Here is a 19,727-nt window from a genome sequence, read left to right on the forward strand (position 1 = left end):
GGAATTTACAAGACAAAACAGATAGGATAACTGACCTTTAACCTTTAACAAATGATGCCAGAGAATAATAGTCTAATAAAGGATTTCCAATGGACATTAAACACTTTTAACTCATACATATGGGTACTCAAGCCAAAATGTCTCTCTTTAAAAGGCAAGGAATAGAAAAACAAAAAAGGCAAACAAGTCTGATAGAAACATTTTAGAGATGAATCATTGGACACGGAACACTGCACACAAGCAGTATTTGTCCCAGCAGCATGCAAAGACTACGAGTCGAGTCTGAATTAATAGCCTTAGGAAAGCGAGACCAAACCAGCAAGGAAAAACTACATTTGTGTTTGATTCAGTGATATAAACAGGGGAAGTACTATGTGTTTGCTCTCTCTCAGGGTTCCGCGCCTGGCAGAACTGAAGTGCACATGTTAAAGAGCATGCAACTTCGCTCCTCCCTCATTGTGATGTTGAGGGGAAGTAGGCGGAATCTTTTTGTGAACTGATAGGCATGCTTTGCCAATCAGATGGATTGCTCCTCCCTCTCTTCCATCCCTCCACCTCCTCTTTAGCTGTCTGCACTGTATGCACGCACAGGGGCAGGAAAAAGTACAGGGCAGGGAACAGCGAGAAGAAAAAAAATCTACAAAAAACAGAAGCAGCTTCTGGATTTTCTTTCAAACGCATTCCTGCTGCATCATTACCAGAGAACAGGCACCCCCGGCTCATAAAAACCTGCGTCGCGTGTGTGAACACACACTCTCGCACATGCAGTTGAGGAGAACCAACTCACAGACGCTTCTTCTCCTGTAGCACCTGGCACACTTGGTGGACTTGATAAGGAGGGAGGTGCGCTTGAAGATCACCTGGGAGCAGGTGGAGGGGAACCTGTCACTGCTACCGTCTGACTCCCACGTGGGGGAACTTGACCTGATGTCAAACGAGGAGTGCCGTTCGCCCATCGGCCTGGACTGCTGCAGCTGCTGTCTAGATCTGGCCAATGGCTGTGAGCCTGAGCCGGGCCGAGCTGGTCACACCAGCCTGGGAAGCCCTACGTCCGTCAACCACTTCAGACAGCTCCGAGACCAGCTTCACTTTCAGAACTTAAACACAGATAAGCTCAACAACATCATGAGACAGGACTCGTTGGAGTCGGTGGTCCGGGACCCCTGTTACCTGCTCAACGAGGGCATCTGCAACAGCAACATTGACCAGACCATGCTGTCCATACTGCTGTTCTTCCACAGGTATGTGAAACTACTCGTGCATTCACACACCTGCTCTGGCACACTCGTCTAGTTCAGCTCATAAAAATTCTAAAAGTATCTGCCAGAGCCGTGATTGCCGGTTAATGGCCAACGTTGGGATGTTTGAGTCTGATGACAACAACATGCTGTGGTTTCACTTATATAATTCTGGCCACCTCCTCGCTGACTGGATATGGTGACTTTAAGTGGTAACATTACCATTTAATTTGAACCAAGCTCATTTTAATGGGTTTGGGTAGTAATTCATCATTTATTAATTGCCAACCACCAGCCAACACCAATAAGTGTTACACAAACACTGAACACTACTAGTTATTTACATTCCTTGATGATTAAGGACCACGCACAACTGTGTTATTTAAGAACAGGGTGGCTTGCAGTCTCAGCAGGGTTCCGGGAATGTGTAGATTGGTATGAAGAACATGCCTTTGCGCAAACTTAAGAGGATCTTGAGTCAGTCCAGTCCTCACTTCTTAAATACTCCCCATTCATTGCAACTCATCAGGTTCATGCAATGGTTTTGTGCAAATATTCAGGTTTTTTTTTTTTTTTTGCACAGAAAGTGCATGTGGATTTTTCTCCCCAACCAGTGCGATTTGCAAAACACCCATTAATTTACAAACTATGGGCAATTTACATACCATTCCGGCATAGTCTATCTCCCCATAGCTGAAGTATGCAGGAAAACAAATTCCTTTCCATGTAATATGCATGTTTATAAAATGTAATGGTCACAGGAGTTTCCAAAACAATGCATTGAAATCTCATAAACCTTTAAAACTCACTTCAGTGTGTATGCATAATATTGAATTTTGGAACAAGCTGATGTGATGTACTAAGAACAGATACGCATATGAAAAGTAGGGCTTTCAATTTACCTTTTTGCTAATCAATTTAATGACATGGTATGCAGATAATGATATGATTTGATATTAATTAATCACAATAATAAAAAAATGCATAAAATAAATAAATAATCCAACAGCCCTAATAAATATTTAAAACAAGAACGTTTCAAGTTCTAAATATGATGCAATAAATATTAATATGATATGCAAAATAAATTTATTCTACTGTGGAATCTTATTTATGGCTGTTCTGATTCTTAAAATGCGATAAAGTTGCTCAGCATCTAATCTCGTCTGTTTTACGACAAGACAATATACCTTTTAACCTTACTGGGACACCTCTGAAACAGGATTCCTAGTGTGCCAGGTAATGTTTAATCTTCTTTATCGGGGTGTCCTCAGTTTTATACGTGGCAGTGAAAGGTTACAGTCTACATAATTAGCTTTTCTTTATGAGCCTGGTGTCGGGATGCAAACAGGAGCAGTCTGCATTAGTTACTAAATACACAGAGTTCAACAGCCCTCTGTTCTAATATCATCAAATAGCCATTGTTAGTCTGTACACCGACACATTCTTGTATTCCATGACAGGAAAGGCAGTTCTTTTTCATGTTGGACTGTTCCATGCCATGGGATACTTTCCCTGTGAAACATGATATCAAAAATTAGCACTCTAGTGTCTTATGGATGAGATGATTCCTTTCTCTCATCCTTTACACTGTATAATATTTCATATTCCACTCCTCTTGCAGACTAAATACCGACTTGTTTGTGTTTCACCCAAAGGTAATTGATGTCTTAAGAAAGGAACACAGTGTTATTGATGGAACAATGATAAGAAAGGTGTGTCTGTTTAATAGTATGCAGGATACAAAGTAACAGAGGTCTTGCCAACAATAAGTCCTGTCCACTAAACCCTCAGATATATTGCTTAAATGCTAGTCTATTTACTTCATATGAAGAAATGCAATCCATCTCCAGGCATGCAGAGACATGGATCCAGACATGCCAAGCTGAACAGCTCATGATCTACACTATAGTGTCTGGAAGCCAGTGTTTTTGGGAATTATCCATGGGGATTTAAATAAAAGGTGTGTTTCTGGTGCCTGCTGAATGGAAATAGGTGATTACATAACACATTAAAAGTGCACTATATATGTATATATGTGTGTGTGTGCATTAAATGTTTTTCTTTTGTGATTAAATAATATCATGATAATGCATTAATATCATATCATATATCATATCATATCATATCATAAAATTAATATATATATATATATAAGTAACACACACACATACACACACACACACACACACACACACACACATATATATACAGTATATGTGTGTGTGTGCATAATTAGTAGTACTTTTAAGAAATATGATTAAAATGTCATGTAATTTAATGTATTTTAAATTTCATTTACTAATTTTAATTGAATGCTATACTCCAAATATAAAATTGACTCCAAATTTATACAAAAATAAAAAAAAAACACTTTTTTTATTGCATTAGTTTAAAAAAATTGTATTCTGACAGCTCTAATCTTTAACACCAACAAACTAATATTTAAATACCCTTGGTGAGCTCTAAACATAGTGCAGTAAATATTATTTTTTATATCATGTATATTTATTCTTCAGTGTAATTTTTTATGACTCTTCTGATTCTTAAAATGTGATAAAGCTGCTGCTTAGAATCAGATCTCACTATCTAACTGGTTTCATGACAGTTTAGGACAATAAACCTCAGACGACTGAGAACTGACATACGATGTCCATAATCACTACACCACAAAATATCTGTTCCAGAAAAATGTTAAGCTCATATTGATATTGATACAAGAAATATGAGACAAAAAGGAAAAAACACGAAAAAGAAGAAATAAAAGTGTCACTAAGCCATAAACAAAAATTTTAAAGAGAATTGAGAATGCCGTTCACCTGCACAGAAAAGGTAGTATGACTCATAAATACACAAGACTCTTTGGAGCAACGTTCTACTTAAATCACACCCCAAATCCATGTCCAAATGCTGAGTATGCAAAACCTTGCAAAAGGTAATCTACGCCCTCATAAACATCATGTATAGACAGAGCTGTGCCACCCTTCAAGGACGATGCCCATGTGAGATAAAATCTGAACCCTCAGCCTTGTCCAGACTGACCCCAATATCTCTGACCAAACAGATTATTAACACACAAAATTCAGAACTGCTCATTCTCAAGCCTCCGTCCTCCTTAAAATTCCTTTAACAAGAATGCTGAATATGTGCTACATAGATAGATAGATAGATAGATAGATAGATAGATAGATAGATAGATAGATAGATAGATAGATAGATAGATAGATAGATAGATAGATAGCGTTTGTCTGCACACTTTGCACACCTGCACACCTCTGTATACTGCCAAGTCTATAGGAGAGGACAAAAACATATCAAAAGATGCAACTATTTTGTGAGAGGTCCTCCTAAAGCCTGCAGGATATTTCCCGGAAGGCAACACGCAACAGACTGTTATATAAAAATCCCGGGGTCATCAGGGTTTCTGTGGTTTTGGCTGAGTGGTCTTTCTCTCAAAGTTGTTTTGAGAATGTCAGCCTGATCCTGCACTATAAGCATGAAGAAATCAAGGCTTTGACAAACCCCAGGCCTGGAACCTCTGAGCATTATTCCCATCCTTCCCTGGCTCTCTGTGGCCTCACAGTCCTGTTTATTTGACATGGTCATCACTATAAAGAAGATCAGCTATACATACATTACACCACAATCTGAAGACATGCTTACCACTCCCAGCTGTGTCAACAGAAGCAGGAACACTTCAATAAGAGTTCTGTTTCAAATGAATAGCAAAAATCTAAATGCTGATTGGATCAGATTTAAACAATCAGCGACGATGTGGAAAATTAACCACAAACTGCAATGCTGTGACATAACTTTTAACTGATATACAGTCCAACAACACTGGGTTTCGTTTTTATTGTTTATCACTCAAATTGTGTTTCGCAATAACATACTCTTACTATTTTTTATGCTTTTTAGTATACTCTTTTGAAATATATTGCAGAAGTAGTATGTTGTATATCGCAGTAGTATGTCTATGTCGTAGTATATCGCAGAGTAGTATGCTAGTATACTATTTCAAATTCAGCCACTGTTTGAAACACCATTTTGCATGAAAAACTGGCAATGCGAATTCACCTTGGATAAGAGCATATAATATGTAACATAATTTGAGCAGTGTTGGGGAAGCTACTCTGAAACTGTAGTTTGACAAGCTACAAGCTACTGGTAAGTTAAAGTAGTTAAACTACAGTCAAGCTACCCTTTTGGAAAAGTAGTTAGCTACACTACAAGTTACTATCAAAAAGTAGCTAGCTACATTGAAACTACTTTTGATTTTTTTGAACAACGTATATTATAAATAACTGAATAAGTGTCTGATGAATGTTTTAAGTAAAATATTTAGTGTTTAAAACAATGCAATACAATTATGATTTCAAAGAGTATTGTTTTATTACACACAACACTCAAATATCTCAGACTGTTACAAAAAGTGTAACCTTTACTTGTCGTTTCTTTGAGAGACATGAACTTGGACAAATAAGGCCATGGGTAATTAACGTTAGTTGTTTCTCCATCCTCCAAATCTGCCGCCACGTCTTGCTCCATCATGGATAATATGGGTGTGTCAAGTGTCAACCCACTTCTGTACGTCAGTGAACCGTTAGCCGCAAGATGCGTGATTAAACAACAGGTGGCGGTAATGGCAAAAAATGAGTTTGTAATCTAACAAGAAGAATATCCTTGCATCGCGCTGATTCGCGCAGGCTCGACAAAACGCAATGTAGCTTTTGCTCGCGCTACACCGCTACTTTCTGCAAAAAGTAGTTAGCTACTGGAAAAGCTACACTGTTTAAAAAGCAACTGAGCTACTGCCAAGCTACTGAAAAATGTAGTTAAGTTAGTAGCGTCGCTACTTGTAGTTAACTACTTCCCAACACTGAATTTGAGTACAGAGTTATAAAACTGCTAATGAACTGCATGAGCTGTCTCCTCCTAAAAAGCTGCCTTCTCCTATATATATGTACGTACACACACACACACACACACACCAACCTGCGTTTAGTTCACATCAGGTGCTCTGTTTGTGATGACGCTAGATGAGTGGAAATGCACAAGACTGAAGGTCATTTTCACACTAAGTCCGTTTTTCAGTTTTTTCGTATTCCCCATCCTTTCCTATCAAAATGCATGCTACGGACGTGAAACGCAGAAAATCGAACCTGATCCGAATTTTTTTTGACGGACAAAAGTTTCGGAGGCAGTGTCACACAGTGATTGACACAACTTAAGTTCGTATTTATTTTTTAACGTGCAAAAAGTTTGGTCGAAAATTTCGGACTGTGGGGTTTGCTGCGAAAAAATCATGCTCGGGAAAAATCATGCTTGGATTCATAACACAGCAAATGTTCACAATGTGAAAACCACCAGTTTGTGCATTAGCTATGTTTTCTTTTCAGTGAATCTTTCTGCAGGATAAATGAATATGCCAGTAGGTGGCAACAAGTGACAGGAGTTATTGACTTTAGTCAATAGTTTAGGAGTTATTCAAATTGCCGGAAAATTGCCAGAGTGCCTTCTGTGTGAACGCAAACACATCCCGGGATTGATTCCGGGAATTATCCCAGGTTTGGGACCTAGTAACATTGCCGGGATCAGTCCCGGAATTAGCACTGTGTGGACAAAAGCCAGAATGCAATGCCGTAAAGGCCGATGACGCATGTTATCATGCGACTCTTTTACCGGGTGTTTTGAAGGCCGATCAATGTTCCAGATGAAAAAATTTGTGCAAACCGTAATGAAGCAGCGATCGTTCGCCAGTTTAGTGGAATGGTACGTGTCGCATTACACATCACATCCTAATGTCACGTGTCTTTACGGGTTGTGTGTGAACACACACACAGATTCCGGAAAATCACTGGTACTGTGAAGGAGCCAAAATCAAACGATTCCGGGACAAATAATGGCTCACATTATCCGTGTATTTTCCGAATTCGCTGTGTGAAAGAGGCTATAGAAAGAATTCCAAGCAAGTGAAGAGAAAATAGTAAATCGCATGCGGTTCCAACAATTAATTAATTGAGGAATGATGCATCATTCACTTAACCGATTAATTCATCATAAAACTAAATTGATTCCCTTTATGATTTAATCATTCACTCACTCAGCCAATTTGTTAAAAAAAAACAACAACACTGATTGATTCAGGAACGTCTCTAGCTGTATTTCCTTTTGTTGGCTGCATACATCATCGAGCATGTCTCATTTTAGAAAAGCAGCCATTATAAAATTAATTGTTGCCATTGTGAGACATAAATTATTGTAATTTCCTTTCTGCTTTATAACATAATGGTTATTTTTCTGAAACGAGACAGTCCCAATGATGTATCAATGACAAATGCAACATTTGGTGGATTCAGCCTTTGAAATGAGACACAACATGTGTGTCTGAGGCTCAACGGCTTGTTAGTGGAGCAAAAGTAAATGAAGTAACTGGCAGTAGTAGCTAAAACTGAGTTACTCAATTATAACTTTGTGTCTATTAAACTGTTGTATAAAAGCAAAAGCAATCTAAAAATACAGAGTAGGTATGCACATCCAAAGCCCAAATAGAACTAAATAAAAACGATGCCTGGTAAAGACCTGACTGGTTGAAAAATGCTACACTGCTTTATGAATAAACATTCTGGAGGTTATAGTCTGCAGCCATATAATTTTTTCAATAGAAGCAATCAAAATTGAGCCATTGGTCTGAATAGCTTCACGGTTGTTGTTTATGGCTCTTGCCCTATTTCAAAAGAACCAATGCTGCTTTAAATTTAGACCAGCTTACTAAAGAGAATAGCGAATAGCAGTACACTCATTCCACCCGTCTTAGATCATATGCCATCAATTTTACCTATCATACACATAAAACCTAATGAATTGATAATGTCTACGCTAATTATTTGAGTGAGAACCGGCCTTTTGATGTAACACATGCAACGCATTGAGTCGTGCAGCTGGTCTGAAAATTAAACCTCCATTGAGCTCGTGCTGTGAGAGCAAGTCATTTGCATCGATGATTCTGATTATGAGTTCACACGCGCTTCTTCGTGTAGCGAACGCTACACAAGCTGTTTGTAATAAATGACTTGCAGACAGTAGATGGGGTGTTGTAATAAAATTCAACAGGTGGCTCAAGTTTCAGAGTGGCTTAACAGGTCAGTTGTCTTCATGGCAGAGGCTTGTTCAGTAATTTACTTGTGATAGTCAGAAAAATACGCACAGAGGTGTATAATATCCATTTAATTGGCTGACTGAATAGCAGCATTGTTGTGACTGGACCGGTCGAGAGTTGACAGTGAGCCAGAGGCTGGGGGCCAGCCCAGGCTTTGTTGTCTGGTATAAGGTGCTCCTGTTCCCAGAAGCAGGGTTCAGGGTAGTGACAGGCACTGTCTGCAAGCCCACCCAGCACAGGCATTCACTGATCCAGAGCGGCCATGCTATAGCCAAAACACTAACATACTTACTGAGGGCACTGGAGTGCCTCGGAGTCCATGACCTGGGACAACGGACTAAATGTTAAGACAGGCTAATAAAGAGACATTGTGCTGTTATGTAATCTACCAGGGACAGAATAATGTCACTGACAATCATGTGATGTCATTTTAAAATGGAAACAAAGGTGGGGTTCATTCAGCAATGAAAAAGGAGTCTTATAAACGTTGTTTTAAAAAAAGCTTACTCTAATAGTAATTGGTGGCATTTGTAAATGACATAAGCAATGCATATTTTATATGCACCACCAAACAGACTTAATTTCTTCTATCACAAAATGAGAGATTTTGAAAAATGTACTTGTCGCTCTTTTCAATTGAATAACAATGAAGGCTTTCAAGCTTTAAAAAGGATGCAAAAGTACTAAAAAGTATGATAAAAGTGGCCCATGTGACTCATATGCTGTATTCCAAGTCTTCTGAGGCTATGTAAGAAAACTTGTTATTTTATTATTATTTTGTCTTCCTCTCCAGTGAGCCGATAACTGGGAACTCACTCAAAAGAATAATTCATGCACAAATCATACACAGTTATTTCTCTCACAAGCACCAAGGAGAGCTACAGTAAGATGGATTTTTCAGTGAATAATAACTTTAATTTAATTAAATGCAATTATTTGTTTATTTTTAATATGCCTATTTTTATTCAGCAAAAACACATTGAATTGATCAGAAGCGACAGTCAAAATTTTTAAATAAATTTGAAAATATAAAAAATTATTGCAGTTTCCACAAAAGCTGGATCATGTGACACTAAAGACAGGAGTAATGATGCTAAAATTCTGAATTTAAATAAAGTTTAAAACATTAAAATTATGGAAGTCCCAAGAGGTCATGGATTATTATTTTTTTTCTTTGTTTTCTTGCAATCACACACACATGCATACATACAGTTTTTTCTGTATTTTTGTTTAATCAGTATATATGAGAGACTTTGAATGGTAGTGTCAGTGTACCATCATTTGTGTACCAGGTTTGGGATGACACAAGAGTAAGCAAATGATGACATAACTGTTATGTTTGGGTGAACTGTCCCTTTAAAGCCAGTGTTCAAGGTGTCTGCTGGGAGGTAACTTCATGTTGTTGATTGTGGCAGGCCTTCAACAAAAATCTATGTCCACAGTATTAGCAAAGGGGTCAGATAATTTGCTTGTGAAATAAAACTGCCCCGACAGCTTGTGAAACAGCCTCATGGGTTCATGGTTTGTTGACTTGATAAAACAGTCTTTTGGATTGCTTCAGCTGTGCTTACCTTAGGGCAAAAGAGAGGTCTGATCATGTTGAACTGGCTGCCAAGGCAGACATAATAACTTTCTGATCGCAGACGTTCGGGGACATATCCTTAATTTCCCCCAAGGCCTTTTTAATTGAATGCACTGTACAAAACACCTTCGCTGCAGTCAAAAGTGAAAGGACAGTTATTCTATTGTACAACTTAGTATTGAATGTGAAAAAATGACATTCATTGGCTGAAAATCAGTGATCGCACAAACTCTGAATAGATCTGTGGCCAGAGTTCGGTTTCATCCAAGGCATTTGTTTTCACGACCTCAAAAGTGTCTGCTGGTGACTGTCTTGGAGTGGAATAACTTTCACCACTTCCAGTGCTTTCTGTCCTGGAAAGAACAAACAAGCCCCAGTCCTTTTGCCTTTATTTTAAAGATACACTCAATATTTTCTCATTTACGAAAAAATAAATGAATAGCACTTTTGAAAAGTATGCTTAAAGTCTTATATCAACAGTAATATTTGTAGTCCAACAAAATATACTGTATGTTTATTGTACACGGAGCAGGTTGCCTCATAGATCACATGACCCATTATGTTATATTATATTAAAGAAACTGTACATTTAAGAAAAATGAAGACACATTTATTGATTTCCCAGTGATTTTGTTTTGCCTTCCTTGTTTAAGAGAGTGGAATGATGTGGAAAGCATCAGCGGTCGTTGTTTATATGATGATACAGAGGTGAGCCCTGCGAAAAGTGCTTGGCCTTTATTTTCTTATCTGCTCACACCCTGCCAATGACGTCCATTGAGATAATGACAGAATCTGTCAACAGTAGTCTGCCCTCTGCAGCGTTTGCCCTTGTTATATCAGCGCCTGGGAGCCCACGTGGGCAGAGCCGAATCTGTGCATGACTTAGGCCCTAGAAGAGCTGTGCTGTATACTGTATCAGGAACATAGCAAAAGGTGCAAGTAGAGTTTTGCTGCTGAGTCCACACCATTTTTTCCACACATAAACTCAGCAGAAAAAAATGTTGTAATGCACTATGAACCTATTCATCAACATAATCTTTTGCAATATGGGATTTATGAAGGAACGTAAAATAATAGGGTAATTTACTCACTCATTGTAGGAATAAAAGGCTAGAAGTTTCTGTATAGAACTGCAGTTCAGTTGAGTGCACAAGGTGAGCATGTGGTTTAATGAGGATTTAGCCATTGTATTATACCTAGCTATATACTGTATAATGAGATAAAGCAATTTTGTATCACACTGGATGGCCCCAACCAAAGTGAAATCACGCTGTACATGAGTTATGCATTAAGCATCAAATTTAAATTTATTTTACTGGGGTTTTTTTCATAAGAAAAAGTAGTGGTAGTAAAATAAATATTTTTTATTAATAATAACACAGTTATTCTTATTATTATTTTATGCTTATTTTAAACAACAACAACAACAACAATACTAATAGTAAAATAAAAAAATAATAGTAAACATTTATTATTATTGTTATTATTTATTTATTTTATTAGCATTTTAATAATAATAATTATTATTATGATAATAATTATTGTTATAAAAAATATTATTATTATTATATTTGTATTTTAAATAATACGAATAATGATAAGAATAGTAGAAAATGTAATGTTATTATTATTATTATTATTTTATTTGTATTTTAATAATAATAATAATAATAATAATAATATCAATACATTATTATTACTATTATTATTATATTTGTGTTTTAAATAATAATAACAATAACAATAATAATATAACCCCCCCTCACACACACAAAAAACAAACATTCATGAATGTACATAAATTCTAAAACTAAGGATCTGTACTTGAACTGGCACTTTTTGTCAAATTTAACGTAGTCTAGTTAATTTACTCTTTCTAAATAATATTTTTGTCTTAAATATAATTTTTTTTTTTTTTTTTAGCTGTCACCAATCACATTTTTAGATTACATGACAAAACACTTTTTTCAAATATTTCACTATGATGTATGACCAAGAACACTGCACTGGCAGAGCAGGCCTCTATGGAAACCTCTATGTTTTTCCATTATGCTAGTCTGTAAGATTAACCGTGACAAGCCATGGGTCATCATGGTTTTGTCTTGACTGGTCTGGAACATGGTGTCCTCCGAAACAACTATAGAGTGAATGAATCAGCCTGCTTTTACAGCTCATCCTGCTCGGCTGCAGGCCTGCGTAGAGCTTCTGGATTTGTTGCGTTGCGTAGTATCCAAGCAGTATATACTTATGGACTTTGTCCAGTCTTCACCAGTCACATGCTACAAACCAGCGACGAGTCGTCTCTGCTCTGGCGTGTTGGGCATGTGTACAGCAGGTTGCAGTAAAATATGCGTGCGTGTTTCCAGTCCAAAACAGCCCTTTCACAGTAAACAACTCTCCGTTTTGGTTTCTTAGATTTGGACGGCTAATTAAAGGATCTTGGTTTTTCAAAACACTAGTCTCACGCAACAAAACTAAGACTATATTTTAAGCAGTAAAAGCTGAGATTGTTTTGTGGCGCAGAAACTTTAATAAAGTTGTAAAAAGTATTATTTTGGGAACTTTGAGTTTATCTTGATGTACTGAATCAGTATTGTGGATATAGCATGGATGCCACCCACATTAATTTTGACTGATAACATACATAACATACACCCCAAAGCATTTTTTTCCATAAGCATGTGATTCATTATAAACGTCAAGCTTGATGAAGGAAAGGCACTGTGTCTTCACATAAACGCAGAGTGCTTATGTGAAGGGATGTTGACTAATTGTTAGATACTGCTAAAGGTAAACAGATATTACTTATGAGCTTTATTTACGTAGGTTTGATGTTTGTTGCCGTCACTTCTCAAAGACTAAGAGCAAAAGAAAAAAGAGTCAACAACACTGATTCATCAGGCTTGCTTTTTCATTTGAATCAACTTGTTTGCACTAATAACCCAAAGTACTGCTATTCTTAAGAAACCTTCCTCTCCTTTTATCGGAAATGTTTGGGCGTCCTGGAAAGCCCTTGTAAAGCTCAAGTATGCTTCCGTAACATGCCCATGCCAGTAGACCGCTCTGTCTTTAATTCTTATTGACTCCAATAGTCACTGTGATAAATGATAACCAGGTTCAGTGTTTGGTTTCTTGTAAACCGGACGAGGCTGCGCAATCAAACAATAGCAAGAATAGGTGATTTTAATTACCCCTCACATTATATTTTTTATGCAGTCTGATCAGTAAAACGATTGTGTTAAAGAATAGTAAATTTGCATAATGTGAGTCATATGCTATATTTCAGGTTTTGTGTCTTAAGACCTCAATGTATCGTCACGAGCCGCTGGGTTTAATTTGGTTTTGTCTGTGTATGTTTTTTTGTCTCTCAATGCCGTGGGTCCCATTGACTGCCATTATATGACTGACAGACTGCAAAGGTTTGAGTCAAAATCTATGTTTGTGTTCTACTGAAGAAACAAAGTCACCTATATCTTGGATGCCCTGGGGGTAAGCAGATAAACATCAAATTTTCATTTTTGGGTGAACTATCTCTTTAAATGCTCAAGAGTTACAAAGATATTCTTCATCATCTATTTGACTGGTGATTTTAATCACATTTATCAACTATTTTATTTTAATTGATTTTATATTTTATTTTAGCTTTTTTTTGTTATTTTGAAGCTTGGCAGCCCAATTCCTCATTTACCTTCATTAAATGTACAAGAGTTGCAAAGATATCATAATTTATTTGACTTTTGGGTGACCTACCTCTCAAAGTCAGAGAAGTTAAAACATGGCCCTGAATCAAAAACCTGTGAACAAGACGCACTTTGTAAGCCATTGTTTACAGTATCAGTATTCTAAAGTATCTGCCATGTTAAACATGCATGGCTAGTGTTAGCGTGTAGTTTGTTTTTGCACTTCTGCTTCTTGTGTTGTGCTAATTACCAGTGTCATTTACCACGTTTGCAGTAGCATTCTTTCCACTGATATGTCTTGGAATGGATAATCTGGATGGGTTGGTCATGCAAGCAAATGCAAATAGACAAATGAGTAAACAGAACAGTGAACTCTGGGACAGGCTAATGTAACTTACAAAGCTCTGCCAAAAAATCAAAGACACTGGGATCTGGAATGTGAAACATTCTGCTCTTAGCCTTGTCCAAAGGGGCAATTGGGTTCTTGTTGGATTTAAACTACAGAGCTGTGGTCCAAATTGCAATCTCCCAGGGCCTGCAATTCATGATGTGTCATTTGTTAAAGAACTGGGCAGCAAAGAACATTCTAGTCTTCATAGACTAGAACATACTTATCCAGAGACAGCACAGGAGGAGGAGACAGGCCTCTTGTACAAAAATGAATGGGGAAATCATAAAACCACAATATGGCAGCAGCAGCAATGAAAATCCCGCCTACAGTATAACTCAAGAGCCAATCAGCTTTTCAACAGACTTTTTCTTCTTCTCCAGAACACGCAGCTTGATTTTATTTTAATTTTTTTGCATGATTTAAGGTAAAGAAGTAACAATTATGATAGCATTGGTTTCAGTTTATATTGATTTGACTTATGCTTTTGAAACGTATTACTTCGGAGACTGGCTATATAGAAAAATATCATCTTGTGATAGACGCAGAGTGATCTTATGTGCCTTTGACTTGTGCAACATAACCCCATGCTCTCTGGTTTGGTGATGTAAGTTCCTCACTGAAGAAATGCATGATCCTCCATATAGCTGTACCATACTATGTTTGAGAGTTTCCTGTTTTTGATTTTCTGGATCTCAGCAAGTACTGTATAGTGTGGTCTTCTCCACACCTAGGTCATGTGTTCATGGGAATATGCATGTAGTGAACTCGCACGTAATGCACTGCAACGCTAGATTCGGATGGGAATAGTTTTTGGGTAAATTAGTGTTTCACAGACATACCTTTTGAATGCAACTCATCGAGAAGAAGAAAAAAAACTGTCTTTACTGTCACTTTTGAATTGGAAAACGTATCCCATTAGAATAATGCTTAAGGTGTTTTGAAATACTTGCCAAATATGTAAATTTAAACATAAGCATGACAATTATTTTGCAAAATATACCGTTTTCAGTAACTGAGGAAAACAGGTGACATAATATAAGTTACATAAAAAAAAGAGTAATATTCATTGTGTTGAGACAGATGTTTTACATTGGATTTCCAGAGGTGGTTCTGGATGATGTTTGGATTTACAGGACATTTATCTTTTCCTCTAAACAAATATTTATTATAAAATGATACTATGCCAGTCCACTGCAGCCCAGACACATGGAAATTATTGTAATGCTCGCATAGAAAAAAAGAGACCGATTTTCAAGGCAAGACATACTGATAGCTGTTCATTTTTCCCTTTGTTGCTTGAAAAGCAAGAGTTATTGTATTATGTAAGCCTGACGGTGCATATGGAAATTTGTAATGTAGATGAGACACACCTTTCTATTACTTTAACTAGTAACAGTTACATTACTAGATCAGTCTGACAGAGCATATCTGAGAGTATAAGACCGGACTTGCATGAGAGAAATGTCTTGGCATGTTAAATGGATTGCAACAGTGTTTTGCATATCTGTTCTTAAGTGGAATCCATTACGTAGGCACGTGGGCCTGTTATTTTAATTATTTTCTTTTCTTTATACATTTCTTTAGAATTACCAGGCAAATGTCCATAAGAGACATGCGAAGCACATTTAAATTCAAGAAGACGTTATCTTTCAGGTTTTAAGTGTTGCCATGGTCACCTGGAGAATCATGGGTGAGGGCCCATCGGGTGCTTTTGTTCCCCTCAATTAGTATTCTAGAATAAGTTCCTTCCCTTCAACATCCCGGCCAAGTGCAACTCGCAAAGGGTCACTTGTGTAGAACAGATTAAAGAATTAAAGTGTGCACCATAAGCTGATCTAGATATAAGAAGCTCGTGTCAGCACTGTCAGCATTTTCACTCATGTGATGGGAGACAGCTTTATAAGAGGATGAAGGTGGAATAAATTCTTGTACATCAAAAGTATATCCACAGTGATATGCAGCATGCCTTAAATATATAAAATATAAAAGTAAAACAACTATATTATGTATACAGATTTGAGAGAAAAAATGATAATAAAATATATTGGTGGAAATCCAGAATGAGTGTTCCTTTGCATACTTCCACCTAGTCTTTTCATAAAAAGGCGTTGAAGGTAATTGTGTTTTGAATCTATTACCTAAAGAACTGGGAGTACAGCCAAGTCCACTATCAGAGGAAACACAGCAGAACAACAGCTGAAAGCCCTCCCACCTCTTTCTCTTCCTCATTTTTTTATTTTATTTCCCTGTTTCTGTGTGCACTCTCTGTCTCTCTCACTCTCTGTCTTTCTAACACTCACAGTCATCCAGATCTGAAAGTGACACAGGACATCCTTCAGATAAATTTTACGTTAGATTACATCACATGTCCGTTTAGATCTTGACAAACGATATAATAGCACGAATCAGAAGAGAACTATATTTGTGCCACCCACACTTCAAACCATGGAAAACTCTTTCGGATTAATCACGACATCAGCTCTTAAAGAATAGTAGTAACAACAACAATGACAAAATAAAGAACACTTTGCCCATTTTTAACTCTTTTGACTTCCGTAATGTGACATTTCCAAGTGAAACAGGATATTCAGGGAGCAAAAGTCCAGAATAAGAACTTTTGTGTGATAAGATCTTTAAAAATTAGTATTACATATCAGAAATACATTACATATCATATCAAAATGCATTGTTTAAAATAAAATAAAATAAAATATTTCAAAATAAAATAAAAAATTTTAAAATATTGTAAAATATTCAAAAATAATTTAAAATAAAATAAAATATGGGCAAATTATATATGACCAAGGTTTTTTGTAAAATTAGGAATATAGGAATAAAACGTACAGGAAAAAAGTTTGGTGCATATCTTTTTTTAGAAAATATATATTGTATTTGGAAACTACAGACATCAATAGAGAAAGTCTAATGAAATAAACATGTGTAGTTTATATGTTTTTATTTTATATGTCGTTGTAGTCTAAAAGAAGACATGTTGTGTTAGCAAAATAGCCCAAAATCTTAAAAGTAACCAGTGCATGGAAAAAACAATGCTTTTGCTATTGTTTAAGAGACAGACTAAGTTATTATTTTTGCCAAAAAAACCCAAAAAACTTGGAATGACATGCAGCAATGAATCTTTCACAACAGGACTAGGAATGTCTCTATTATAAAGAGTAAACAGGATCAGTATCGATTTCAAGTTTTCTTTGAATGTGGAAACCTGCAGGAAAACTAATTTATGTGCTTAATTTCTTTGGAGTCCACCCACTTTGTTTTCAAGAGAGCAAAAAGAGTAGTCAGGGTCTTGCACTGCAAAAACCTCAACTTCCATGCCAGTGTCTATCACAAAGTGTCTAACAATAGGGCCCATGTCAACCAGCTTCCTTGTTGTCCTCATTTGAGGTTCATGTAGAGTCTCTTCCTGTGGTCTGTTTACTTGGGCAGAGTTTCTGAGAACCTGCTAGTGACCATGTTTATGTCACAGGGCCGTTTGAAGTGAGTCTGGCCTTAAAGGCTCCCCCACAGTCAGAAGAAGCGAGATGAATGTTTTCCAGGGTGTTGTGAGGACAGTGAAGAGAGTTCTGTTTAGCAACAGAGAGCGGCACACCGGTTAAAGCACTTCATAACAAACAACAGGGTGACGGTATCCAGGTAGAAGTGACTCACCTTGTTATAACCCCGCAGGTACTGTCAGTGTCACACCAAACACCTTCAGTCACGCCAGAAATAGCGCCCAAGCCAGACACCAGGCAAACACTTGCAGACATGCAAAGCACGGAGTAGGGAGGGGCAAAAGCGCAAGGATGAGCTTAGTATGTAGACAATTGCTGAAGTGTTTGACCTTCACAATCTGGCATAGATTGTGCAAATCCGAACATAAGGAATGCTTTTAGGGCAACTGAAGGTGTTGGAGCAGATTTCTGAAATAACAGCTATATTGCAGTCTGCTGTTTGACTTGAGGTTCTGCCTTTGTCATTTTACAGCTTTAATTCCAGTCCTCAAGCTCTCCAGATGTGTTTTTTTGTTCCATGGTTGGGCTGTCATTGTGTGCGTTGTGAGACGATTACCAAATCACTCCATGAAAATGTTACAGGGCTAGTTCACCCAAACATTCACCCTCAGGTTGTTTCAAACACGTAAGACTTTCGTTCATCTTTGCAAATACAAAGGAAGATATTTTTAAAGAAATCTAAGAAATTCATGTCTCTCCATTGACAGTCCTTGCAACTTATCACTTTGATGCCTTAAAAAATTCAAAAAGAGATCATAAAACAAATTCATATGAACTAAGTGGTTTAATCCAAATTTTTGGAAGAGACTCAATTCAGGTTTTTTATTCACATATAAACATTAACCAGTGCACAGTTACGGCAAGCATGCTTTCTTGATGGGTGAGAACCAATGAGGTTCAATCTTGTGTGTTATGCAGCATGTTAGAGCTTCCAAAAGAACCAATGAGGTTTGTTCTTGCGCATCAAGTACGGTTGAGCTTCTGTTTATGCGCACTTATCAGTGCAAATATGTGAATAAAAGCTTAAATTTAATCTGTACATCATGTAAAGTAATTGAATGGGATGATACAATAACAATTATATTTAAATGCTTTTGTGAGCAAATTCCTCTAGGGAACGCAGTACTTAGAGAATAGAGAACTCAAAGGTTCTGCAAGCGAATGCAAAGTTTCTTGGGAAAGTTTTGTGAGTGAGTGCTAAAACATTTCATTATGATTTTTCCTCCATCTCATTTTTCCTTCACTGTGTCCCTTTGAAGGCTCAGTAAGTTTTGTCAGTAGGAAAGGAAAGTGATGGAGCAGGTTATTTCATTTTGATTAATGATAACAAGGACTGTTTTTATGAAGAATACCTTGCATGGATGAATCATTCACAATAACACTAGGAACATGCATCAAGGAAGTAAATTGGTCAAGTCTTATTTTATGTTGAGTATGCACTGAGAAAAAACAATGGGTTAATGTTAAAACACATTATGGGTTAAAACCTTTAAAAAGAACTCGAAACAGAACAAATCTAGATGCAGCTGGTGTTTTAAAACAGCCCTCTGCACTTCTGCATTGCTCTGGGTGTGGCAGTTGACTCGGTTCACTGTTATGTAAAACCATGTCTGTGTGCCTGCATATCTGAAAATAATAAAGTGATATTTTAATTATTAATAAGGGCCATAAAGATATATCAGTTTCTGTAAACATGGAAAGCTTTGATAGTGACATATGAACAGGAGGTCCTTCACTGCTTCTGATCTTTAGCGTTGAGCCATATATTGGAGCTAATCACTCCTATCAAGTCATATTTATTTTAGAATATCTAATAATATCTTTTATTTTGAATAAAATGGAATAATCATGGACATTGACTTAGAGAGAGAGAGAAAGTACAACAGTGTGCAAATACAACTTGCTTGCCCTTTGTATTTGCATTAGATTGAAACAGGCTTTCTATTAACTGCCTTGTTTTTACAGTGACTAAGAACTGCAAACAATGTCTCGAAAGACATTCTTGACAACATTGATCCGTTTCAATCTCAGTATTTGGAGTTTGCAGACTAGAGTCGAACTGTTGTATACCGATACAATCTTTCAACACACACTATTGCCACATTATGGAGAAAATGAACAGTTGTGTTAGCACAACTGCACACTATCTGAATTTTATAAAGTCA

The 19,727-nt window shown here is 36.9% G+C and overlaps 1 protein-coding gene across 1 annotated transcript in view; it reads left to right on the forward strand.

The window, feature by feature from the left end:
- The first annotated feature begins 528 nt into the window (after window positions 1-528).
- LOC306883081 (TSC22 domain family protein 3-like) overlaps window positions 529-19,727 on the forward strand; it is a 37,456-nt gene continuing 18,257 nt past the window's right edge. Inside the window, exon 1 of the mRNA XM_079438166.1 lies at window positions 529-1,241. Within this exon, the coding sequence (XP_079294292.1) occupies window positions 928-1,241 (314 nt within the window). The 5' untranslated portion in view covers window positions 529-927. The remainder of the gene's footprint in view (window positions 1,242-19,727) is intronic.

Source organism: Barbus barbus (assembly GCF_936440315.1).
Source record: "Barbus barbus genome assembly, chromosome: 17".
Taxonomy (NCBI): domain Eukaryota; kingdom Metazoa; phylum Chordata; class Actinopteri; order Cypriniformes; family Cyprinidae; genus Barbus; species Barbus barbus.